Raw genomic sequence first — 26,219 nt, forward strand, 5'->3', positions numbered from 1 at the left:
ATAATAGTATTTTTGTTTATTTTTATGTGGATAATGGTACTATGTTAATTATTATTTAGTTATTGTGAAATACAGTATGTTATTAAAAACACAAAAGGCTCTGTGTAATTAGTAAATGTCGCCCGCCAGTAAATCTAAAGACCATAAGAATAAGATTTAACATCATTGAATGTTGGTGGTGCAGTTTTAGCTCTTAACCAGAAGGGGAGCTCTGGTCCCGGTGCCCACGGGGACACTGGGCTCCAATAGACGATCTTCGGCTCTGATGTGTCACTCGGTCTGCACAGCTAACGCCTACAGTCAGTGTTAGAAACCCGTAAGAAACGTGGAGCTGTTCGCCAAAACAGCGACACAAGATGTTAAGGACACCTCGGAGAACAAAGTAGGTATGAGTATTTTTAATAAACCGACAGCACAGCTGTGTCTTTACACTCTGACACGGTTGGTCAAGCAGAAAACCCCCCGGCAACAGTGTTTGTGTGTTCGCTTGTTGTTGTCAAGCTAACGCTCACTGGACGGACTGCGCAGCAGAAAGAGAGACACAGAGTTAGCTGCTAGCTCGTGGTGATTGAAACCGCGGGGATGTGGATGACACTGTTTTTCTCCAAATGTGGGTCAAAGTCAGACCTGCCCGAACTAACGACAGTGACAAAGAATAGAACTCGACAACAGCATTGTTAGTCAAAGTTAGGTCTGTTAGCCAACGCTAAGCTAAAGTGTGTGGCGGCATGTCGCACACACGCGTGAAAACTCGCTCTTTTTGACACATTGACATAAGCACAGTATGGAGAAAAGACGCAGTTGAAAAAGTGGAAAATTACTGATAATATGTAATGTTTCGATTATAAACACGCTGTACCTAACTGGCTATGTCGGTTTTTTTAGAACTAATTTAGTATAGTTCTACTGCTACTACTACTTTTCATATTATACATATTTTTTTGTGGTTTAAATGAAAGAAACGTTATTTATACATTCTTTGTAGTGCACTTTTAAGTCGTTGTGATAATAGAAGTATAGCTAGCTGCAAGGTTTGAGTGTTTTGGTTTGTGGACAATACAAGATATTTCATTATCATCATTTCCAGACATTTTACAAACCAAACAAGTCATGAAAATAATCCTTAGTAGAAGTTAATGATGAAGTGTTAAATGTGCTTCGAATATTTGTTTAACTAATGTATTTTGCTTTTCTTCTTCAAAAATGTTTGTGTCACATTGCTTTTGGACCAAAGTTCAGTACAGAATAATATGTAAAAGACACAATAATATAAAAGACGAACACTCACACCAAATACAATACAAATAAGTTAAAGATGACACAGAATAAAAGTATTGTGTGTGTGTGTATTTATAGCCATAATATTAGAACAGATCATTGGTTTAATAATATCCGATCAATATAATAGAGAGCATATAACTTAATGATGACATTCTCCATCAGGAGATTCACTGGATCCTCTCAGACTGACTTGCATTCTGTTCTTGTGTAGCTTCACCTGGGAAAGCTGACAGTTTAAAAACTCCTGCGAAGCAACTGAGGAGGAGGATGGGAGTAATTGATGGACTCTACAACATGAGGTTCAACATTTCGTCCTTGAGGTAGTAAAGGAAAATAACAGCACCTGGCTAAATCTGCATCAACAAGGTTTATTGACCCATCACTGGCCTCATATCAGTCTATTCAGTGTGACTGTTAGAGCGGGAACCACTTTGCCTTAAGATACAATTAAACCTCACGTGCCTGCCTGTCTGAGCCTCATGTGAAGGATTACATTCCGGCATTGCTACCAGAGTCTAACTAGTTTTGCACTGCCGTCACTGCATCTCTGGTGGCAGTTATGAGTGCTGTTGGTCTGGATTCACCAAGAACTTGTAGTCCATCTACAGTGGCCAGCAGAAAATGTGCAACTCCATTTAGCTGGAGCTGACATTTTGACAATACTCTCCTCCTGAAGAGCTTCTCACTGACTGTTAATTCCTAAAATCTCCAATTGAGACCCTCACCTAGAAACAGCCCCACACATATAGCCACATCTTTATTGTGGTGGGGCTATGCCCACCAACCAGTCCTCCCCCTGGGGTGGGGGTAAGTCACAGGCCTGCTCTAATGCACAGAGTTCCACCACTACAGCCTCTGTTAATACACATGCCAAGGCACTTGTGGCCACTAAGATGCCTTTTGGTCAGACTTCGCTACAGCTTTCTAGGCAGAAGGACCAAGCCAAACCTCCTCTTTCAAATTTTGCCTCTTCCACCTTGAGGCAGACAACAGTTGCCCCCTCTGAGGCCTCTGTTAGGGAGGACGGGGGCAAATATAAAAGCAACCCCCAGAGCCAAGTCACCGCTGTGCCAGATAGGTCTCCAGCCCTGCCACAACTTACAAATGGGATTCAGATCCTAAACCAGGCACCGCCAACAGGACTGAAGCAGGCCGGCTATAGCTTCATGGAGATCAATGCCTCTTCCTCCATCACCAAGAAAGAATGCCATGTTGGGTTAAATGGTCCACCAACAAGTGCCATGCAAGTTGACACATCACGACAACCAGAAAAGGTTTTACCAATGAGCAGGCGCCCGGCTGCTCCAAATGATGTACCACTTGGATTGGATCCACTTTTGTCAGTTTGCAATCAAGACCTGTTCATCAAAGGACAATCTACTCTGCAGGAAACTGACAAGTCGATGGTGAGTATTGATGTTTTCTAGTGTGGAGGGCAAGGCACTGCAGCAATGTCTGGGTGTACCTCTTCATCTACATCTCATATTGTCTTTTTTTATTCCTAGTTTGAGGCTACAGACTGTTCCTCTTTGCCATCAGTGCCTCCTCCATGCCTTACTCTCAGCGAACAACGTGGGGCAACATTGAGAAGAGATGCCCCCAGCCCTGTTAGCACTAAATTACAAAAAAGAAGCACCACAAGAGAAACGACTACTTCAAGGAGGTGCCATTCAGCGAAACTAGCAAAAAAATCCAGTCGGTTTCTAAACGGCCGCACAATACTAACAGACTCGCGCAGTCACCTGCAAGTAAGAGGTCGTCCTCCAGCAGTTTTGGCAGCAACTGTAAACAGCAAACCCCAGATACTCGCATCCTTAGACACAAGTAAGCAAAGTCAAGATGAGCCAGAAAGCACCTCGTCCATACGTGGAGGAGTCGCTCCTCCTCCTCCAGAGGTCAAACCTTTTCCAAACAGCCCCATGCCAATTGTGCTCAGTGCCAGGATCAATGCCTCTCAGGAGCAGCAGCCAGTTGTCATCCCAGGTGAATGGAATCATGGGTTTACTTTAACAGACACAGTCACAGGACACTCTAGGATGAAAGCATAAAAGGTCGTATGACCACTGAGTCTGAACCTCTGATGTTTTTAGGTAATTTTTTTTTTTTGATAATTATTTCCAGATGGGAGATTATTAAAGTGTGAATGAGCTGATTATATACAGGGACGTCTAGTAATGCCGTTAGTTAAAACTAACTTTTTAATAATATAATCTGTGATGATACTTATGAAGGCCAAGAACTACAAATTACCCAAGAAATGTAAACCTACACTATATCAGCTTTGACGGTAGGTGTGTAATTCAAACTCTGCTGCAGATCTACTGCTTCTTGGAGCCTTCATCAGCAGATGTAAACATTTATAAAAAAATTATATTATGTATTCTTATGTATTATGATTATATTATGTATTCTCATCAGAATTTTGGAAAGTTTGTGTTAAGGTATCAAAAATATTGACTTATTTTTGAGAAAGTGTGTAAAGCAAGACCTTGTTTTCAAGCTATGGAGGAAGGAAAGAAATTCACTGCTTCAGTGTTGGCATTAAACCAGAAGTGGTCTGACTGTTGTACTCATGGCCTCTGTTTCTGCAGGAACCTTGGTGGGTTCTGTGACCACCCAGATCTCCGCTATCCAACTCACCAAACAGGGGCAGCCAGCATCCATGTCGCCTTCCTCTTCGTCCTTGTCTTCCTCCTCCCCCTTGCCAACAGAGGGGGGTCCAGGGACGTCGGGGTAAGAAACGGCCGATTGCTTATCTAATCAATCGGTTCAGTTCTGTTTATGGACCCTTCACATTTTCATTCTTTTCCATTGTTGTTATTTGTTTCCAGACAGGAGTCTGTTATGCAGGTGGATGGAGTTGAGGAGGAGCTTCCCGATGAGTGTAGCGAGGAAGGTAAGATGTCGAGCAAAAACGCTGCACTGTGAAGTGTGCACTTCACTAGAGCTGAGTAATTGTTCAGTTTTACACTTCACCATGTTGAAGCTTCTGTGATTGACTGGTAATTAGTGAGAATGGCTTGATATCACATTTTTCAACCCCTGTTACAAAAAGTCTGCTCCCACAAAGAAGAAATAAACAGCCAACACCCTGACTCGGCTTAAACTCTGCTTGTTATTAATATTTTTACAGTCTTTTTTTTACTGAATGATACGTGCGATTAACTTTTGGATTTTTCTGATATCCGATGCATTGATTTTTACCAGTATCTGCTGGCACTGATCAGGGTTCACATGGGTCCTTGAAGTCCTTGAAAGTTTGTGAATTTGAACGTTTTTTAAAATCGCCCTGAGTAGACATGGGTCATTGAAAATGCTGGGTCAATACAGAGTGTTGTATCATTGGCTCATCCCTCGTAATTAGTTGGTTAAACAGTTGATAATAGTGTTTCCTGTCTGTTTTCATCAGATTCAGACACGTCTTCCGTCAATGACACTTCATCTACCGCCTCCATTGGCCTCCTCTCTGGGTGAGATATACCGTCTCCACACACAAGGACATCCTTTTCATTCCTGTTCACTTGTGTTTAAGATTAAGCCTTAAATTTACTGCATAAAAATCCACATCCGTCAGTTGGTGTGGAATCTCTGTATCTGTCTCGCTCTCTCTCACTGTATTGTTATTGGGGCCTGAAAGCAGCAGAGCACGGTGGAAAGATCTGCTCCATTGTGTGTCCCATTGTTCTCTAGTGGAATGGCCTCAACAGTTAGAAATCCCCACCAAAGTCCTGGAGCTGATTGATTCTCTGCTAAAAGGGCCTGGATAGGGACCACTATTCACACTTTGTTTTTGTTGTTTTTACCCCAACCTGCTGATTTGTGTATGTGTTCATTTACATGCACCCTCCCACCTTCCGCTTTCCACCCTCTCCTGAAAGCTATAGTATGTCGAGTATAGAGATAAGTTGAAGTGATCAGGCTGTAATGCTTTCGTATATGTATGTGCCCGTCAATGGTGGAAGGATTTTATTTATAAGGAAAAGAACATTGTCATTGCCTGTTCCTTCACTCATCGTTTAAGGTGTCTTCCTTCCTTACTATGACCGTCATGTGAGTGTTTTTATTTCATTTTCATGTGGGTGGTGGTATTTTATGCAGAAATGGAGCTCAGTATTCTGTGAAAAGCCTGATTTGCTGCATGAATACAAATCCAGCTGGATCCTATCTTTCCTACAGCACAACTGTTGTGTTTTTTTAAATATGTTTTGTGCTTCTCAACTTTGCATAATATTGTTCTTGACGTGACGTATGCAGCCATTTATGGACTCTATCTCTAACCCCAAACTCACACACGCACAGGACTTGTTTACTTGAACATTTGAGCGTCTCCTCAGTCCGTGTCCAACTTTTGTTACAACCCGGTGATTAGATCTCAGCTTCCGTTACTTAGAAGTTAGAAGTAATGTAACCCCAGCTCCTGCTTTTTACTTTTTAATCTTGTTGTGAGACCTCGATTGCCTCATTTAGCCTTTACAAGCCGAGCAGAGCTGTAGTGACAACACGATATAGATGTTACAGAAGGAACATTTAATTTCTCTTTTTAATTTTGAGCTATTTTGATAACTGTTGAATCAGTTTTCCGGATTTTCAGCTTCTTAAATGTGAATATTTGCTGGTTTATTTGCTCCACATCACAAAGAAATCATTCAAACTGAATCAATTCTGATTTGTGGACCAAACAAGACATTTGAGAACATCATCATTTCCAGGTTTGGGGAAACGCTGATCGATATTTTCTCAACATTTTCTGACATTCAGACCCGTTACAATGGCTGTGAGAGAGGAGATATGTAAACATAGAATAGAAGAAATGGATTTTTGGAACGTGTCACCAAACTATATAAATATGAAAAGTCTGTTATCAATGAATCTGAATCTGTGTCAGTGTACCTATAAATGTCATCATATCACTTGAGACCTTTTTTGTTATATAAACAGAATTTTTACATCACTCAAAGCAGATTTTTGTTGTGATTAAAATGAACTGCGTTCTATAATACACAATACAGATGTAAGAACTTAGTGTACACGTTGAAGTCACTAATACATTTTCCTTCTCTTGTTTCTCAGTATCGAGGAGCCGATGTCATTGGGGGCAGAAGATGCTCGAGAGGAGCTACCGGCGCTGGTTCCCAGTTTGTTCCCCCACGTCTCTCCAACACTCTACTTCTGCACAGCAAATGAAAGAGGTCAGGACAAGCGTGTCTCTTTTTTTTTGTGTGTGTGTCTGTATGAAACAGTAAATATAAAAGTAGGAAAACATTACCTGAAGTCTTATTTTAATTATCTTGTGGAAATGGCAATAAAACTCTCACAACTCCTGCGTGACGTTCTCCGCAGTTGAAATGCTGCCCGTGGAGCAAAGACGACTGTTAAAATGGAAGATGAGCACAGTCACTCCGAATGTGGTCAAGCACACCATCGCCAGGTCGCACTTCAGAATCACCAAGAGTAAGTATTTCAACTTGAGTGAGTGCATTGAAGCGTGATGTTGGAGAAAAGTGTGATGATTTGTCTCTTTGTGTTTGTGTAGAAAGTAATGACTGGCTGGGTTGCTGGGGACACCACATGAGGTCCGCGGGCTTCAAGACACTTGCAGAGCACCAGAAGGTGAGAAACTGGAGATGCCCTCAATCGTCATTCCCAGTGTGTGGAAAAATAAAATGATCTGCTATAGGGCTGCAACTAACAATTCTTTCCACCTTCGATGTTGACCATTTGAGAATTGGAAGTTCTCAAATTCCTTTGTCTTTTGTTCATAAATCAAAATTGTTCAGTTTTAATCATGTCTTTGTTATATGGAGCTAGGAAACCAGAAAATATTCTCCCTTAAAAACCGGAAAAATCAGAGAGCTTGTTCTATTTAAAGCACTCCAGTTCATTATTCGATTAATTGTTGCTGTCCTAATCTTGACAAACGTTTAGTCACCTTTCAATTGGAAGGTTATGGGTTTGAATCCTGGCTCCGCTAGGCTATATGCCAAGACACTGAACCCCACGTTGCTCCTGAGGGCTGTGCCTGCAGCGTACGAGTATGAAAAATGTGAAACAACTGTGCAAAACTGTAGTACAAACCATCTTTGAGTGGCTTCTAAATCCTATTTAACCCCTTCTTTATTTATTTTTTGTCTGTGTGTGTTTCATGTCCCAGTTGAACCACTTCCCAGGGACGTTTCAAATTGGCAGGAAGGACCGTCTGTGGAGAAATCTGTCCAAGATGCAGGGGCGCTTTGGGAAACCGGAGTTCAGCTTCTTCCCCCGCACCTTCATCCTTCCTCAGGACATCAAGCAGCTCCGCAAAGCCTGGGAGAACGGCAGCTCCCGGCAGAAGTGGATCATCAAACCCGTACGTTCTGCGAGTAAAGTGTTGTCGGTTTATTGTAAATGAAAAATTATTATATTTGTCTGTTGAGATATCAAATGAATCATTTCAAATTTGCCACAAAGGAATCGAGTTTAATAAACCTTTGGGTTTCAGGCACCAGATATTTGAATCATCAGTATTGGCATCAGCTAAAGAAAAACCTGTATTGGTCTAATCTAGATGACAATACTGAAAATGTATCATGTTTATATTTCATTGTTTCTTAAAAGCCTGCTTCAGCCAGAGGAACGGGGATCCAGGTCATCCATAAATGGAGCCAGATGCCCCGCAAAAGACCTTTACTGGTCCAGAGGTAAAAGGGCATTTTTCCCAGAACCTGAAACCACATAAGTTCTTAGTTAGTTAGTTAGTTAGTTGACTGTGTTTGTGTGTTTGTTTTCGCAGGTACCTCCACAAGCCCTACCTCATTGGCGGCAACAAGTTTGACCTGAGGATCTACGTCTATGTGACGTGCTACGACCCGCTGAGGATTTACATCTTCACTGACGGGCTTGTTCGATTCGCCAGCTGCAAGTCAGTTCTCACCACAGCCATTACAATGATTGGGGGGGGAGTAAAAATATAAAGTAAAGTAAAAGTAACAACACTTTTCCTTTTATTTTAAAAAGGTATTCGTCTTCCATGAAGACTCTGAGCAACAAGTTCATCCACCTGACCAACTACAGCGTCAACAAGCAGAACTCTGAATACCAGAGTAACAGTGATGACAAGGCCTGCCAGGGACACAAATGGTAACAGAGACATGTGTTTCATGTTGTAAAATTGTCATTCATTCATTCATTCAGTGAGTTTTTATCTGAGTTTATAATTGGTCTTCTTACTTTCACTGTGTCCTATTTACTTAGGTCTTTTTAAAGGTGGAATTTGCACCAAATCTTCTCGGATTAGCAAATGTCTACAAGTAATTTTGTGTTTTCAGGGCTTTGAAGGCCTTGTGGCAGTATCTTGGTTCCCAAGGAATCGACACCACTCCAATATGGGAGAAGATTAAGGACATTGTCATCAAAACTGTCATTGCGTAAGTTTTTCTCATTGTGTTTATGTTTTTACATCTGTAGCATCACAACCTAAAGAAGCACTTAGTCATCAGGTTTCCTCAGTCAGTACCTTTTTAATATTGTATGACCCAGGTGACTGATACTTTGCTCACTGTTGTCAAAGCAGATATCAGGTATTTTTGTATTTGAATTGACCTCAAAAAAATTAGTGTATTTAGCTGTAGAAATATAGAGCTTTTCAACACTCGGCTTCAACAAAATCTAAAGTTTGTGTTAATATTATGTGACATTTAGATTTAGATATTTAGACATTCACCACTCTCCACCTACACACACATCATTATTATTATTATTATTATTATTATCGTTATTATTTTTATACTTGCTGTTAGTCATGCGAGGTTGATCTGTGTTGCCTCTTCTGCTGCTTCACTCAGGTGGAATCTGCAGATTTGTTTCATACTTTCCCGTCTACGTTAAAGAACCCAACAAAAACACTCCCACACGTCACAGGAGAAAAGTTTAGTTTGTCTTTGTTTTTGCAACAAAACTAAGAAGTTAAACCTCTGTTCTGTCTCATTTAGTTTTTTTTTTTTAATAAATTGTAAACTGTATCTAAGGCCAAGCTGTGCTCACTGCACCCTCTACTGGATCACACAGTAATTACTTCAGACAGTGTGATAGTGATAGGCTTCTCAGACAGGTTTTGAAGCTTCACGTTGTAACTTCAACTCACAAATTTGAGCTGATATCTGAATTTCAGAAGAGAAAACAAATCTCTTTTTGAAGTCTTTGTGGGGAAGTTATTGATTGAAAGGCCTTTTGCTTATTGCCAGTCAGTATCTGTCTGCATATGTGTTTATTTCTTCTTATCACAGGTTATTTTGTTTTAGTCCAAATTACCACGCTGATGATTTGCCCCGGTTTGAACCTGAAGTGAGTTCGCAAATGTATAGTCCCTCCTAAATGGAACTCAGCAGATTCTCCTCTTTGCAGAAACTTGTGACTAGTAACAATGACCACAGGCATGCATGTAAATGTAATGAAATGGTAATGGTGGAATGATTGGCCTTTGCCCTGTTTTGTTGGTTGCCAGGTCTGAACCGTACGTTACCAGCTCGCTGAAGACGAATGTCCGGTCGCCGTACAGCTGCCACGAGCTCCTCGGTTTCGACATCATGCTGGACAAGGACCTCAAACCCTGGATCCTGGAAGTGAACATATCACCAAGGTACCACCCATCCACAAACAAATACACATAAACACATAGAGGTTTTCAAAATCCATGCTATACCTCTTATTTTTGTGTCCAGCCTCCATTCCAACTCAGAGCTGGACATTTCCATCAAAGGTCAGATGATCAAAGATCTCCTGAACCTGGCTGGTTTTCGCATTCCACAACGAGAAGACGTGGTTGCTACCTGCAGCAGCAGCGCCTCTAGCTCCACCAGCAGGTAGAGAGGGGAACTTAATTTCAGATGCTAAAGTAGTGTCCTACATCTCCCTACAGACATTGCAAATTACATCATTTGTTTTGTGTGTTTGTTTGAAGTCTGTGTGGAGGGAGCAAGGAGAGAACCAGCAAACCAGAACTGTCCCCCGACGAGAAGGTTAAACGGGCTTTTTACGTCACGCAGCGTTGCGCTGACCAGGTAAACAAACACAAACATGCAGACATGAAAGGAAAGTGAAGTTAAATAGCAATGAGAGCAGCTCATTGTCCAATATCCAATCACTTCTTCTCCGGGATGATTTGACAGTTGCTAAGACAACAGCTTAGTCACTTTTCCCTTTCTGTCTCTTTCAGGGCTTCCTCTCCACAGTGATGGACATTCTGACTCCAGAGGACGTCCGTATACTCGCAGAAAGCGAAGATGAGATGAACCGCCTGGGAGACTTTGAGCGAGTTTTCCCATCGCCAACGTCGTCCCGCTACCTCCGCTTCTTCGAGTGTCCAAGATACCTCAACATCCTGATGGATCAGTGGGAACAGAAACACTGGAGCAACAGAGCAAAAGGTGTGTGTGTGTGTGTTCCTTGCTCTGAAACAGAGTGACTCAAAATGTTTCTGTGGAAAATCAAACCACAGCTGCATCTCACTTTGTTTTAGGGCTTGGATAACATACAGAGGGCAAAGGAAACACTGAAACAGTTCATCTAAACCAAATGTTGTCTTGTACGTGCAGGTGTGAGTCAGCTGCAGGCTCTCTGTGAGAAAGGCGTCCATTTGGGAACCAGCGATCCTGCTCATATCGTAAGTAACCGTATGAAGCTTGGAAGATTTATAAATGTGGTGTTACAACCAGAAAATTACTGATTTATGTTTAATTTATGTTTTGCCTCTGTGGCCATGTTTTTTTTTTTTTGTAGTGGTCCAAGTGTAGCTACATTTCCAAGTTTGAACCCCAGAAGCAAAACCCTGATAGTCAGTCCAGGTACTCACACACTCTCACGCAGGCACACATCAAAATAATAAAGAAAACGAAATATTAAACTGGCAAACGTTTAGCTCACTTGATTCCCCCTGCTGCCGTTAGAGTTCCCTTACCTCACCTTATGAACATGTTTGCTAAACTTTTGAACACTGACAGTGCAGTGAAGACTGGCTCGTTGTGGAATTCTGGCCTCTGATTGGTTGAAGTGGAAACTACTTTGTAGCAGTGTAACAATATGGTAGGGAAGTGGTATTAAAAGTAATACCATCCTGTTTCCATAGTACCCACCAAGCAATAGTAATAGGATAAATACAGGTTGAAAAAAAAAAACCTTGATCAGTGTTTGTCAAACCTGGGAATAATGAGATTCTCAAATGTCTTTGTTTTTTTTCCACAAACCAAAATGATTCAGTTTAAATGATTTCTTTGTTATATGAAGCACAGAAATTAAGAAAATCTTCACATTTATGAAGCTAAAACAATCAGAAATCTTGTTTTAATAATAAAAAAAGCTTCAAACCGATTAATTGATTATCAAAATATTTGACGGTTAATTTAGTAATTGATTAATAGTAATAACTCTTATTAAGACTAATAAGAGTAATTGTTTCAGCTCTAAATTGAATGCATGCTCTTTGTTTGAATGAATTGTTCTTTGATTGTCCGTTAAAAGTGAAAATTAAATAAGCGGTTGTGTTGAACATACTCCTGTCCTCTTGTCCAGCGTGGTGGTGGTGAGTCAAAGTCAGTGCTCCCTTGACGACACCGATGGGGAAGTTGCTTCCGTCTCTAGCCTGCCTGTCTCGCCAAGTCCTGGGTCCAGTGTTGCCAGCAGTGCCTGCACAAGTCCTCAGCCCAGCTGCAGCCACAGTGTGCCGCCCTAACACTTTGGTCCGCTCTGACGATCCCGGGTTTGCCATCGTGATGCTCAGGGTCTTCTATAGCTCTATCCCGTGTGTTCTTATAAGTCACGTCTTATAGTCCACGAGACTCGCTTCTGGATGAGAACTTTAATGAGAGCAAACAGTGAGTTTGAAGTTCAAATTTAACTTTGGTCTTAACAGAATTAAAGTGAAGCGCTGCAGAAAAGACCTTGTGATTTTTGTGCAGTGTGGAGGAACTTCTTCATGATGGAACCTTTTTTTTAGTGCTCAAATCAAATCGGTGTGTTGTGGGTTTTCCTCTTTAAGTACCAGTGGTGCGTTCTCACCCAACCAGGAGGTGAACAGACACCGCGACTTGAGTTAACACAGCTGATCCTGCAGCCAAACATGTTGTGAGTAAGACGGTGTTTGGTGTAAATGCACCACAAGACTAGAGCGGTCATTAAAACAGTGATAAATCTTTTTTTTTTTAACCCATTTAATTGAAACTCTGTACATGCCAATTATTCTCCAGCCTCAGTCAATGGCTGAATGTGTTCTAAGCGTTTGTGAAGTTGGAAGTGAGCACTGACCTTTGTCAGGCCGCAACCAACATCGATTTTATTATCTTCTCATTATTTCCTTAGTTAATGAATGCATTGTTTGGTCCAGAAAATGTAAAAAAATAGCCTCAAATGTCATATGTTTGTCCGATGTACTGTAGAATCATACGCACAAATGTCGTTTTGCGACCTGAGCTTGAGAAATTTAGTGTTCTGCTTAGCGGGTGTTGTGAGAGGACGAGTTCTATGCAGTGGCTTCAGATAAGTCTTAAAACCCATAAGACGTATTGCTGAAATTACAAGGTACTGCTTTTTAAAGTGCCATTTTTATTCTGTGAGGTATTTCCTCTGTCATATCGGCACATGTTAATCCTCACTGTGAAAAAGATATGCAGGGCTTTGTCACAAGTTTAACAAAGCAGTGTTGGCAGGTTGTAGAATTGTCTGTGTGTGTATATATATATGTACACACAGCCACTTTTACCTTGCAGTGGAATACAGTGGTCCGGAGTTAAGGTGACAACTTAAAATGTTTACTTTATGAAGTCGTTAAAAGCAACTGACCACACAAGTTTCACATTCTTGTCTTTATAGACTTGAGTGTCTGTGTTTTTGTTTGAAAATGGAGTCCAGGACGGAAAAAAAGAGGGCGCTTTTGAGACGCGTGAAGAGAGGGATGCGCTGAGCTCGCCAGTTGCTCTGTGGTGAGTCAAAAATGTCTGCAGCATCTTCACTCAACACTTTCACTGAGTGTCACAAAAACAGGGATTTTCTTTTCTGGTGATAACTTGTACACGATAGTTTGCTTAAAGTTGCCAAAATGTGACTCCAGCAGCAGAAGTTAATCTGCCAGACCCCAAATGTGTATTTTCAGTATGAAAATATCCTGACCCAATTTCCAGACATTTTGCTCTTTCGTACGTGTTAAAAAAAAGTAAACAACTTCCAGAACATTCAGATGAGGAGTGACAGGAGAGAACACTTCTAGTCTACTTCTTGAAGCAAAAGTGTTACTTCTGTCATTAGAGCTCTGGACATCATGTCACTGTTCTGTTTGCACCGCCATGTTGGCAGGAAAAGCTTCTGCAAAAATGAGCAACACCAATGCTGGTTTAAAGCCGTCAAAGATCAATGCAAACTTTTAAATCTAAAGATGACTTTCTAGACCTTCAGTAACTTTACATGTCCCATCCACATCACAGCATAAGTGTGTAAAATAAGCTAAGTTGATTAACGTTGGATCCTGTACCTGATATGAAACACTTACTACATAAGTGGAATCTGTTGCCTGTGCGTTTAATGTAGCGACTAATTTACTGCCATATCTGTAACACGTAATGTCATTTGAATTGGTAAACCAATCATTTCAATGTCATTAATTAAAACAGATACACATGAATCTTAACTGGAAGGTTTGGGTGACCTGAAAAAAAATCTATGGGACCTGACCCAGTCTTTGGGGAACCACTCTCGCCCGTTTCCTTATCCTTGACTGCTTTAGCGTCCCCGAAGCACAATGTCCATCCACCACCTTCCCTTTGTTCATGCCCTGGTTTATACATCTTTAGATTTGAACAGTGAGTGCGACTTCCTGCCAAAATGGTGCTGTTTTGGTTTGCGCGGCGTCAGCTAATGTAGCTCTGTACTTAGAGTTTGGTGTCGGTGCTTGTTACCAAGCAAACAATGTAAGAAAAAAACCTGTCATTCCTGCTGTTGGAAGTCACGAATCGTGAAGGCTAACTAGTTTACAGACAAAAACATATGACTTAACTGCTGTGCAGTGTCGGTAATGCAGTCGTTTAACTTGTGTTGTCCAATCAGCTGCTGTAAATGACGACTCTGAGGGCTAATTTAATCAACGACCACATAGACTCTCAGCTCTGTTGGTGAAAATCATTCATACTTACTTAGATGTTTGTTTGTTTTTTAAATTAACATCATATTTCTAACAGGTGTAGATTCAGATTCCACCTTAATCAATTCAGTGGCCACATCTTTGGCCTACTTTTGTATTATAAAGGTTAAATATTAACTCATTGCATTTGGAGGTGTTGTTAAACATAATCACAAATGTTACATGTGCAGTAAAGTGTAGATGGTGATATTTTTACTAACTTGACAAGTTGTAATGTTTCTTAATATATATAATAGAAAAGGGGGGTGCTGTGTGAGTTGCTCAGGATGATTATTTCAAAATAAAAGCTATTGGAGGTGCAAATGTGGATTTTCATCCGAGTGGTATTTTTTTATTTTTTTTTACTTTTATTCTTAGTTTTATTTATGTACTTGTATTTTTAAAACTTTCGTCTTGTTCATAGTTTTACGAATACCTTTTTTTTTTTTTAACGGTTACTTAATTTGATGCTAAAATGTCTTAGTTTAGTCAGATATTTGAATTAAATCAGCTTTAATCCTTTAATCACTTGTAGTATGATTTATTTGAAGTAGTTTTCCCCAAAAATATCTATATATATGTATCCATACAAGTACACACACCTGTGTATATGTGCTGTGGACCGAACTGCTAGGACACATGAAACAGACGGTTACCGAACTGAATGTGTGTCAGCACTGAAAATAGTTGTTAACTATTAATATCTGAGCTCTGCTCTGTAACCTGCAACGACTCCACATTCACTATTATTAGTAAGGCTCTGTGTAATGGGTCAGAATTATAACTCCTAATCTGGATGTGTAGAGTATTATTTAACAAGACGTCTCATGGGGATGAGTGTAAGGATTAAGCACATTTTGACACCAACAAAATGAATCGCCTGGATTTGCGTTTGGAAGCCTGATTTAAATCGCTTGCATTTGCATCGACTTTATAGACGATGAGATGGATTTACAGAATAACACATATAATTCACCTAAGTGAAGTTGGTTTTGGTGACTTTTTAGTCAGTTATGTTACTGACATTTATATCTACGTGTAAAGTCAACTTTGTCGACCAGAGTCTACTCCGACTATAAATAGTTTGACCCCATGAAATTGGAACACGCCACAGTCGAACCGACAATCCCTTAAAGCTGCATATATCTCTCTCTTTTTTGTTTATAAACGGAGATGACGAAATGATGTGGAACACTGTGTTTCTCCCCAGCAGAGCATTTGAGCATTTTCTAGTTCCTAGACACCTGTCGTATGTCCAGAAATACAGCTTCGCATTATCATTATTAATACCACTTTGGCTCACACTGGATACAGCAGAAGTCGTATGCAAGCCTGTCCACACCGAGAGCGCCACTGCCCTGCATATCTTATCACGGCCTTGCTGTAAATGACAAATAAGTACACGATGACTTATTTGACCTTTTCACAAGATCCTGCCTTGATCATATCAGATATCTTCAGACTTCCCTTCACTTCATAGCCTAGTGTAGTGGTTCTCAAACTTTTTAAACCAAGAAAAATATTGAGCTCTCAAAGTAACACCATTATTGCCAATGCTACAAATACAGTGGCGTAAATAAATTGAACAAAATCAGGTATGGAGGCAGATTTATGTTGGCAGGAAAAGAATATCGTGAATATCAAACATGTTACATACTTACGATTTGAAATCGGGGATGACCGATGCAGCTGATGACGTTAAAATCGTGTCTGTTAATCCCTCACGCAGGATACAGGATAATTTGGCAAGATAATCTGTTCAAATCAGCCTTAAATCTGAAGACACCCGCAATTATTGGGAAGGCCAGATCCAGACCGAAATCTGGCCAATTATATACTTCAGACGCTTGTATTGCGAAATTAGATTAACATGGAGATTGAGGTAAGGTGACTCTAGATATTATTATTTAATTTATTATTATTATTATTATTTAATTTATTATTATTATTTTATTATTTGTTTAATTTTCATTTCACGCACCCCAGTCACAATTCCTCAGCTCCACTCCGATCACATACCATGGTACATACAGTAGAACAGTATTTCTGTTGCCCTCATCTTTACCTGATTTGATCTACATATGTGCAAAGTGTGGCTACTTCCTGTCAAAACCCAAACCACAACCCCTTAAACAGCTTTCGTAACAGGAAGTTGGTGCAGTTTTGCCCGTGCGTAGAACAAATCGTAGTTCCTTTTAAGTGCTCAGCAAAAGGGATGGGGATGAGTGGAGGAGTCCTCCATTTGTTTCACTCTGCTTTCTCACCATAAGTTTAACACTGGACCTTTAAACGCAAGTGTGGACATTGGCCACGGAAGTTCAAAGGTCAATGTTACCTTACAGTGTGTGCTATTTGTGGGATTAAAGGAAGTGATGACATTTAAGTGTTAAGAGTTGTATTTTGGCTGTAATTTTAGTTTTTTTTTTGGCTGTAATTTGAGTTTTAATCATTAGCTCTTGAAGATAACATTGATTAAACGTGTGTGTGTGTGTGTGTTGGTAGCTCTTCCTTTTCTGTCTTTAGTGTTTTCCCCTCCCACTCTCCCTCTCCCTCTCCCTGTGTGAATGCCACAGGCCTCTCACCCCACGGTCCAGATTTAGACCTCAGTCTTTCCCAGACATTCACACCCAGCTGTCTCTTGCTGCCTGGTGTTGCAGTGATTCCTTTGTCCAACGTTAACTGTGTGTTCCAGTTCTTCCTTCTCTTCCTCGGGCCTTCTCCACCATGCATGGACTATTTCACCACGTCTCTGTCTGACATGGTAGCAGATTGTCACAGACGTTTCAGGTGGACAGAGAGTTGGAGTCCTCCAGTCTTTAAGTTCGAACTCCAGGGTTTTGCCTGTATTTGTTGCTGCTCCACAGAGGCAGACTTGCCTCCACCTTTTCTCCAGCCATGGATCTTCTTCCAGAGGTAAGGCGCTTCGGCACTATACATATATATACACATATATATATATATATATATATATATATGTGTGTATATATATATATATATATATATATATGTGTGTATATATGTATGTATGTATGTATACATATATATATGTGTGTATATTTGTATGTATGTGTGTATATATGTATGTATATATATATATATATGTATGTGTATATATATATATATATACATATATACATTTATATTCAAAGTTTAACTTGTATAACTTGAATGTGATGCTCAAGCACGTCTGTCAGGGTTATCGGGGGCTCAAGCCAGTTCTGACGTCATCTTTTATCAGCATACAAAGTCCACTCCACCAAGATTTATATTTGAAATTGAGGAGTTAGAATAGTTAGAAAGAGAATATAATGTAACATGACTAACCCTTTTTTGAATCTCAGAAAACCCAAACATCAAATCACAAAATCAGGGCGTCCAGTAAACTAAGGTAATATTTTTCTTCATCCAGATCCCATTGTTTGAGATGGACGAGGATGAGGACGAGGAGGATGTTCGCCCAGTGATGTATGGAGGTAAAGATTTTGTTTGTTGACATTCTCTAATATCTTCTCTCAACTCCAACTGTTGCAGAGAATATTCCAGAGGTGCAGTAAACGAAATGGATCTTCACTTCATCGTGAAAACCACTTCCTGCTGCCAATGCTGAAATGTATTCATACGATCAAGAAAAAAACAAAGTTGTTCTGCATCCTGTTTTCAGGTGCCTGTACGTTTGCGGCACACCCTGTTGCGCCACCTGCAGGCCCCGACCCTGACGCGTACGTATACATGAACTTCATGAAGAGTCACTGCTGCTACGACACCATCCCGACCAGCTCCAAACTGGTCATCTTTGACATAAAGCTACAGGTGTGACAAATCACTTTCAAATGAACATATAAAGCCTACATTTTTACCGATTATTACAGAAAATTCTTGTTTTTTCCTTCAGGTGAAGAAGGCCTTCTTTGCTCTGGTGGCTAATGGTTTGAGGGCAGCACCGCTGTGGGACAGCAAGCTTCAGTGTTTTGTGGGTGAGCCATGATTCATCTGTGAACATCTCTGATAACATTATAAAATTATCATTATAAATAATATCGCAAAAGTGAAATAAAGAAATAAATGTGTTTCCAAACCCTACTTTCACATCATGTGAACTGATGCCCCCAATAACACATGGTAATAAATTATTGAAAAAGAATGTATATTATTTAGTCATATTAATACACAATTAAGCTCTTTCTCAAATAGATGCCATTGTTAAAAGCGTGTGGCTGACGTTTACGTGCAGAAGCTCAGTTTTCATGACTGTGCACCACTGGTTTCATATTCAGTTTGTGTGCTATCGTTTAGAAGAAAGCAGGTCAACTCCATGGCTCTTGTGTTGTGTTTCAAAACACCGTTGGCATCGCTTACCACGCAGAGCCGGTGTGGTGTGGGTGTTGGCTTTCCATGTGTAATTACAACATCAAGCGCTTTAAACACGCATATCAAGTGCATGCCTTTAAACTTGAATAAAGTAGTTTTCTCGTGTAGCACATGTCTGACTGCTGATGAATCCATGTTTGTTGTCTGTGCAGGTATGCTGACCATCACTGACTTCATCAACATTCTGCATCGGTACTACAAATCTCCTCTGGTGAGCTGCATTTTCAAATGTGTTGTATTTTATGGATGATGCAATGGCCTGTTCTTCAACCCTAACCTCGTCATTTTAGATTTTTCGTCACAGAGATGATTAAGATAGCATTTCATACAGTGTTTTGATTTTACCATGTGAATGAATCAATATCAGTTTCATACAGTAATTTTCTATCTAAATTGCTGTCTTTCTGGTTGGTTGATTGTCCGGTTGGTCAGTAGCTTGATTGGTTGTTTAGCTGGTCAGCCAATTGGTTGGTTGATTAGCTGGTTGGACAGTTGGTCGAATGGTTGGTTGGTTGATTAGTCAGTAGGCTAGTTGGTTGACTGGTTGATTTGTTGAATGGTTATTTGGCTAGTTGGTTGACTGGTTGGTTGTTTGTTGGATGGTTAATTGGCTGGTTGGTTGGTTGGTTGGTCGGTCGTTTGGGTTGCTGATTGGCTGGTCTGTTGTTTTTTTCAATTGGTTGTTGGTGGGTTGGTCAGTCATTCACTTGGTTGGTCTGGTTGATTGAATGCTCAGTTAGTCAACTGGTTGAGTGTTCAGTTGGTCAGTCACTTGGATGGTTGGCTGATAATGATGATGAACTTCCACTGTTAAATCTCAAATACCTGTTTTGTCACCAGGTTCAGATCTATGAGCTGGAGGAACACAAGATAGAGACATGGAGAGGTCTGTACAACAGAACAATCTCTTCATATACTGTATAATGTCTCAAGTGTTAAAAACACAATGACCCTGATGAGTAACTTGTGTCTTTCTCTCTTTATTCGTAGAGATCTATCTGCAGTACTCAGTTAACAGACTGATCAGCATCACTCCTGAGTCCAGGTGATGACAACCCTACAAATAATGCAGTGTTTCTTATTATTGTACATTCTAGTTTGCAATATACCATTTAAATTGCCATAGAATTGGCTAGTACACATATGACAGTGTCATGCAAGAGTAACAACAAATCTTCTTTTTATTCTATTTAGTCAAATTAAACATTGTATTTATGGTTACTGGTGAGCAGGTTTTATCTGTAATGTTGTAGCCAAGCCAGACCAGTTACTACCCATCATACTCTATCTTGTTCTTCCATGTTACAATGCTCTGCTGTCACTGTTAAAATCCTATTCTCAAGTTTTATCATCTGCTCAGTCTGTTTGACGCCATCTACTCCCTGTTGAAGAATAAGATCCACCGGCTCCCAGTCATCGACCCAGCATCAGGAAACGTCCTCCACATCCTCACTCACAAACGCATCCTCAAGTTCCTACACATCTTTGTAAGCAAACACACACACGCACACACACATAGTGAAGACTTTTCCAAAGCCGGAGCTACTTACAGTACACTATGACTATGTGACACTCAGAACTCAAGGCTCCATCTGTGTCCTGGAATTCAAACACATCATCATATTCAGTATTTTCTCCTCCTCCAGGGATCTATGATTCCTAAACCCAGGTTTCTTCAAAAGCGGATCAGTGAAGTGGCGATTGGTACCTTCAAAGAGATTGCGACGGTCCAGGAGTTAGCCTCAGTTTATGACGCTCTGACAATTTTTGTAGAGAGAAGAGTGTCGGCTCTGCCCGTGGTCAATGAACAAGGTTACCAAGTTTCACGCTCACATTTTGTGCATCGGTTCGCCTGACATTTTTTGTGAATATGTACTAAAAGCACAGCATTTGTCATCTGTATGTTTCTCTCCAGGTAAAGTGGTGGCTCTGTATTCGAGGTTTGACGTCATTGTAAGTCAATTTCTCACGTCCGTCATCACTAAAACTCTCAAACCAACCGCTGATGGCAAAAATCATGTTGTTTGTTACTCAGAATCTTGCCGCCCAGAAAAGATACAACAACCTGAACATGACAATGAGGGACGCCATTGCCTCCAGAGCCTGCTGTGTGGAAGGAGTCCTCAAGTGTTACCCTTATGAAACACTGGAGACCATCATTGACCGCATTGCAAAGGCAGAGGTAATGCATTCATACGTTCATTTCAGCTGGTTTTATCTATCTGTAGAAACCAGAGATGGTTCAAAACTGCTTTTCTGCTGATCTATTTACCACCTAGCAATAACCAACCATCTCAGAAACATACTGTTGAAATACATAGGGTGTACAGAGCATATGGAAGTTTAGTTTTTAATTTGCTAACATCAGATCCAATGATTCTGACCAGTATATGACTGATACCGACACTGAATATTAGATCAGCGCCGGGCCAGAGCCTAGAGGAGGTAGAGAAGTCTACTTCCTTCTCAGATCACTTTATTTAAATTATGTTGAAAGGTTATAATGGAATTATTGATGTACTTTAATTTCTGAAGCAGTTGTTTTTGTTCAGATATTTTCTTCAACCTCTCTGGTGAAAGTTCTTTGTTCTTCTATTTGCTGGCATCAGGTGCATCGTTTGGTGTTGGTTGACAAGGACAATGTGGTGAGAGGGATTGTTTCTTTATCTGACCTCCTTCAAGCTCTGGTCCTCAGTCCTGCAGGTATTGATGCACTGTACTCCTAACTCCAACCCTTCCATACGCCCCTTGCTCTCTCTCTCTCTCAGTCCCTTGGTTTTCTGTCCACCCATCAATCTGCCTTTGAATCCTTGAACTCTTTGTGCTGCTTCTGGTGAGCAATGCTCCTCCTCCTTCCTGCCAAACTCTTCTTCATCCACCTTTTCATCCTCCTGAAAACAATGGGGATCTTTACCTTTCCTCTTGTGAAGTTTCCTGGTGTGAAAGTCCCATCGCAGCCATTTTTCTCCTGGTTCTTTTGAGCTGTATTCCTTATCACTGAACCTCCTGGTCCTCCAAAATCCATCTACTCTGAATCAACTTTGAAAACCTACGAGCAACTAACCACCTCTTCTAAATCCTGCTTTGTGTGCATTGTAAACCAAAAAACACCTACTCAGAGACCTTGTTCGGATTGATGTCTACTTACCAACACTTCTTTTCAAACTTTGCACTGAAGCATCAAACAAAATTAACCACTTTCCCAAGCCTGCTAAGACACTGCTAAGACCACCTCTAAAACCTGCCTTTTCGGGCAAGCTGAAGCCCTCCCTCTTCTGAAATCTGTGCCATCTAATAGTCCATCTTCTACTCCAACCTCACTTCAAAACCAGTCAGTTCCTCAACCATCCACTTCCACCAAGTCCGTGTCATCCTTGCCAAGTCCCCGCAAATCTTCCAACGCTTCGTCTAACCATCGTACCATCCTAGTCTATGCTATACGAAGTCCAACACCAAACCCTCCATACTTTCTCCCGAGCTTGCCTCTTCCGTCAGTTGGCCAGCGTCTTCATAGTCCAGCTCCTCCTCCTCTGAAACCACCACACCACCAGCTCCTCATATCCAGTACAACACAGGTAGGAAACCCACACTAAGCTGCAGGCGGTTGGTTGTCTGAGCTTGCATCTTCACTTTCCCAAGGTCTGGCTGCTGCCTGTTGTGGTTTCTCCAAATTAATAATATAAGAAGGAGCTTGCACCTTAGCAATAATGGCATCTACACTATGTTACCCTGTTTTTATGGGCTACACGCACCGCCAACAAGGCACCTTGTCTTTTACAGTAGACCTGTTTAGTGCAGTATCACATTAATGATGAGAGGAGACAAAATCATCGTCAATGAGAGGGTGAAATAAAAGGTAATCCCCTACATCATCCCCTACAGCAATCAAGTTGGGTTGCAATGACTTCCATCGTTTTTGGGTTGACGCTTTGATGAGGTAGCCAATGGGACGAGGGTGGGATGTCTTTGTATTTGGGGTTTTGTAATAAAATAAAGTATTACACACTTACAGAACCCAGTTTTAACTGCTGATTCCTTACCTGGCATTCATTCATTCACTCCCAAATGAAAGTTGACAGTGTTTTGAGTCACTTGTCAGCTGTATCAGTCTCCCGACATGAACTTGTCCTGATTCGGAAAGGATCGTCTGCTCACTTCTATATGAATTAAACAGAACTGAACAATGCAGATGTTGAGGCTGAATATGAAACTGGCTCTCATGAAGCTGTCCATCATATGACTTGATCTTCATCACGACACCAAGAGCTGCTAAATAGACCTTGTTTGCTCAAATGCAAAACAAGCCTCTACATCATTTCACAGATTAACCCTCAACACAGTGTTGGGGAGCTATGTTTCCATGTAATAGAGTTATTATTTAACAAAAGTAGAAGGACCCATACCTCCACCAAGGGCCCTTAAAAGACTTAAGCCCCTTAGAATCAGCACCAAAATGTATACAGATCTTCCAGGTCTTGTACCTCCTTCACCTTCACAGACACAGGTGAAATCATAACCTTCTTGGCATGAGGTAAAAACATCAATAACTGATGTCAAACTAAGTGGGTGACCACTTAGTTTGATCGCTCTGATGTGATGTAGTGTAGCGACAGTGAGAAATGATGAATATTAGAATTTCCTGGGTGTAAGTCGTCGTCTCGTTTTCATCTTTTTTTCCAGATACTTTGCAGTGTGAGAGCTGATCCTCTCAAGACGGGAGAGAAAAATGAGATGGAGGCTTCCCGCGTTTAAAGTAGAGACACTCTGTGATGTCAATACAAGACTGTGTTTGTACTGGAAAGACGCTCATAGGTGCGTCTGCAGAAACAGCGACTTCCACAAATTCACCACCACCACAAAGAATTGAAATTTAAGTTTTGTTTTTTAAAAGCTTGTTGTGTGTTTTTTTTTTTTTAAAGCTGTGAGTCCAAGAAGGAAAAAAGATTGAAAATCATTGACATTTTTGTAAATGCACTTATGCTCCAAGCACTGTGAAAAATAAAGAAATATTGGCAGAAATTGCAACGTGAGTTTTACGCAACTTAATGCCCATATACTTCACTTATGTCCAAAATACGTCGCCTTACGGAATGATGCAAATGCACAAAAATGCACTAAAGTGATCCCGCGGCGCCAATGGTGCTGTTTCTCCAGGAGCCTGAGTGGACAAACCAGCCAAAGCAAACTTTGCTAAAGAACAAAGAATGACATCCTTTGTTCTCTACAAAGTCCACTGTTGTGGGGCTAAGTGTGAGGAGTCCTCTGTTCTCATCATTATTCGCATACTCTGGACATTTTAATCGACGTGTGAACACCACACGCCTCAGAAAGTTCCCTGCTTTACCCACCCGGTTGTTACGCCCCTGCTTGTACATACAGTATGGTAATGTGAAGCTGATGCATGAACAACTTTCTCTCTTGTTTGAGTCTGATTGGACAGCGGCCGCAGTGACAGGTGAGCACACCTGTGATTGTGCCGTCTGGGGGCGTGAGCTGTCGCTGCCTGCTCTGTTTACCAGGGGTGGATTTGTTAACTCTGCCACTTTCATACATCCTGGTCCAGTGCACAGCTACACACACACACACTCTCACACACACAAGTAAATAGCTCCTCTTCTGCTTTTATCTTAATGTTCCTCTGAAGGTAATTTAAGGTAGTAAATGATTCCTGGTGACTTATTGTCCTATTAAATGTAATTATATATCATTAAATCATAAGTTACCTCTCTAGGTCACTTTAGAGTCAATAAAATATGAGTATATTACGATTGAGCATATCATCGCCTAGATTATTGCAATTACCTTCATATGGGGAGCAAATCAGGCAATATTTAATCGCCTCTAGGTGTTTTCCAAACACTACCGCTCGCCAAATGACACGGACTCAGATTAAGCCAATTGTCCCTCACTATCCTTGTGATCCAGAGACCGGGCTTTCTCTGTTTATGCTCCACATCAGGCAGGCCCCCACACTTCTTATTTTTATGTTTTTAACGTAATTGTATGTGTATTTGATTGTCTTTTATGTGTAACTTATGTATTGTTTAGTCCTCTTATCGTTGTTGTTTTATTGTTTATTATGTTGTATCTCGTGTATGGCACTTTGGTCAACCCTGTGGTTTAGAAAAAAAAATGTGGGATTGGTTTTAATTTTACATCAAGTCAATATCATGTCATAGAACCAGTGACCACAGAATGACAGGATTATTATTTGACAACATCAAATAATGAGAGGGAGAAATGCAAATAAAGCACTAATAACATTGACTCATTGACTTTGAAGACGCGGTAGCTACTGCTACTGATATTGCCAAAAAAAAAAAAAACACTTCTACAACTCTATGTAAAACAATAATAAAACCTCATTATGAAATATAATATGAATGAAGATTCAAAACAGGAACAATCATTGCAATAAAGCAGTGCAACAGGTTAAATAAGGTGAAAAAAAAAAAGTTGATCGCCTGAACTGTTTGGCATGTAATCAAGGATGAATCAGACAGGACGTGACCATCCATCAACCACATGCTCCCCCTGCTTCACAGCTACACAGAGCAAACAGTTCTTCCAGTTCAGCCGTCAATCAGCTGCTCAGGAGGCTGCCCTTCAACACCTCACTGTGACGAGCCTGAGGCCGCACATGCAGACAGGGTACGGGGCCCGCGCTGTGTTTGGTTAACTGGAGCTGATGAGTGACACTGACTTCTGACTTCAGCCATGGATCCCAGAATGAGGTGAGAGACATGAGCTTTCCAACAATAACCCAAAGGAGTGACGATTTGGTTTGGAGTCGATTTAATTTGCTCTGGCAGATTTACTCATTTGTTTACAGCTGCAAGCACTGGGCACTGACAATAACTGTTTAAGCTATTACATCTTAGTCCAGCCACATCCTGGCTATTACATAGAGTATAAAGTGTGGACCAAAACTACCTTTTGGAAGTCTAAATTAAGGGAGGGATATGTGATGGGAGAATTTTAAAAGACAAGTAAAAATGACATGTTTGGTAATGTTACTGCTAAGAGTTTGCTTGTTGTTGTCGTCGTCGCACCTTTTCGGTAAGATTTCCAAACCAACGGATAATGCCATATTATGCCAAAAACACAATGTGAGAAGCTGTTTTTCTGTTCTTTCTTTGTTGTGCCTTGAGTGTGTCAGGAGTCACTCCAGGCCTCCAATTTCATCTTATGGTCAAAGACAACGGAAAGGTTCTTCTTTGCAGTCACAGAATAAATTGGTTTGCCGTTAATGAAAGAGGGGTTAGTGATAAACTGACATTGACATACTTGCAATCCAGACCTCTTAAATTCTCCTAACATCTGAGTTGGCAGCCTGTGGCCAAGGGGAAAGGGAACTTGGCTTGTAAGCGGAAGGTTGCCAGTTCAAGTCCCCACCCGGTCGAAAGCCCTGGGGAACCCAACCTCCATTGCT

The 26,219-nt window shown here is 40.8% G+C and overlaps 2 protein-coding genes across 7 annotated transcripts; both read left to right on the plus strand.

Moving 5' to 3' along the window:
* The first annotated feature begins 272 nt into the window (after positions 1-272).
* ttll4 (tubulin tyrosine ligase-like family, member 4) lies at positions 273-14,747 on the plus strand. Of its 4 annotated transcripts, none has more exons than XM_044015291.1 (21): positions 275-386; positions 1,493-2,687; positions 2,787-3,264; positions 3,873-4,014; positions 4,113-4,177; positions 4,691-4,751; positions 6,352-6,470; positions 6,622-6,732; positions 6,815-6,891; positions 7,433-7,627; positions 7,876-7,958; positions 8,051-8,179; positions 8,275-8,397; positions 8,586-8,684; positions 9,761-9,895; positions 9,978-10,118; positions 10,217-10,316; positions 10,472-10,682; positions 10,851-10,918; positions 11,035-11,099; positions 11,824-14,747. In XM_044015291.1, exons 2-21 carry the CDS (start codon positions 2,055-2,057, stop codon positions 11,981-11,983), a joined length of 3,195 nt encoding a protein of 1,064 aa, XP_043871226.1. In that variant the 5' UTR covers positions 275-386; positions 1,493-2,054; the 3' UTR covers positions 11,984-14,747. The 4 variants fall into 4 exon arrangements, with proteins under 4 accessions (XP_043871234.1, XP_043871226.1, XP_043871218.1 ...); XM_044015283.1 differs by having other exon boundaries at positions 275-382; XM_044015299.1 differs by lacking the exon at positions 11,035-11,099 and having other exon boundaries at positions 273-382; positions 11,824-11,935.
* A 1,682-nt stretch (positions 14,748-16,429) lies between these two features.
* prkag3b (protein kinase, AMP-activated, gamma 3b non-catalytic subunit) lies at positions 16,430-23,681 on the plus strand. Of its 3 annotated transcripts, none has more exons than XR_006358349.1 (13): positions 16,430-17,332; positions 17,829-17,892; positions 18,081-18,229; positions 18,312-18,393; positions 18,940-18,998; positions 19,628-19,673; positions 19,778-19,832; positions 20,148-20,274; positions 20,434-20,599; positions 20,703-20,740; positions 20,823-20,969; positions 21,397-22,362; positions 23,468-23,529. XR_006358349.1 is itself a non-coding variant. In XM_044015310.1 (13 exons), exons 1-13 carry the CDS (start codon positions 17,315-17,317, stop codon positions 23,488-23,490), a joined length of 1,068 nt encoding a protein of 355 aa, XP_043871245.1. In that variant the 5' UTR covers positions 16,430-17,314; the 3' UTR covers positions 23,491-23,681. The 3 variants fall into 3 exon arrangements, 2 of the variants coding, with proteins under 2 accessions (XP_043871245.1, XP_043871254.1); XM_044015310.1 differs by having other exon boundaries at positions 21,397-21,490; positions 23,468-23,681; XM_044015319.1 differs by lacking the exon at positions 21,397-22,362 and having other exon boundaries at positions 23,468-23,681.
* The last annotated feature ends 2,538 nt before the right edge of the window (positions 23,682-26,219 follow it).

The sequence above is a fragment of the Solea senegalensis genome, linkage group LG2 (genome assembly GCF_019176455.1).
Source record: "Solea senegalensis isolate Sse05_10M linkage group LG2, IFAPA_SoseM_1, whole genome shotgun sequence".
In the NCBI taxonomy this organism is placed as follows: domain Eukaryota; kingdom Metazoa; phylum Chordata; class Actinopteri; order Pleuronectiformes; family Soleidae; genus Solea; species Solea senegalensis.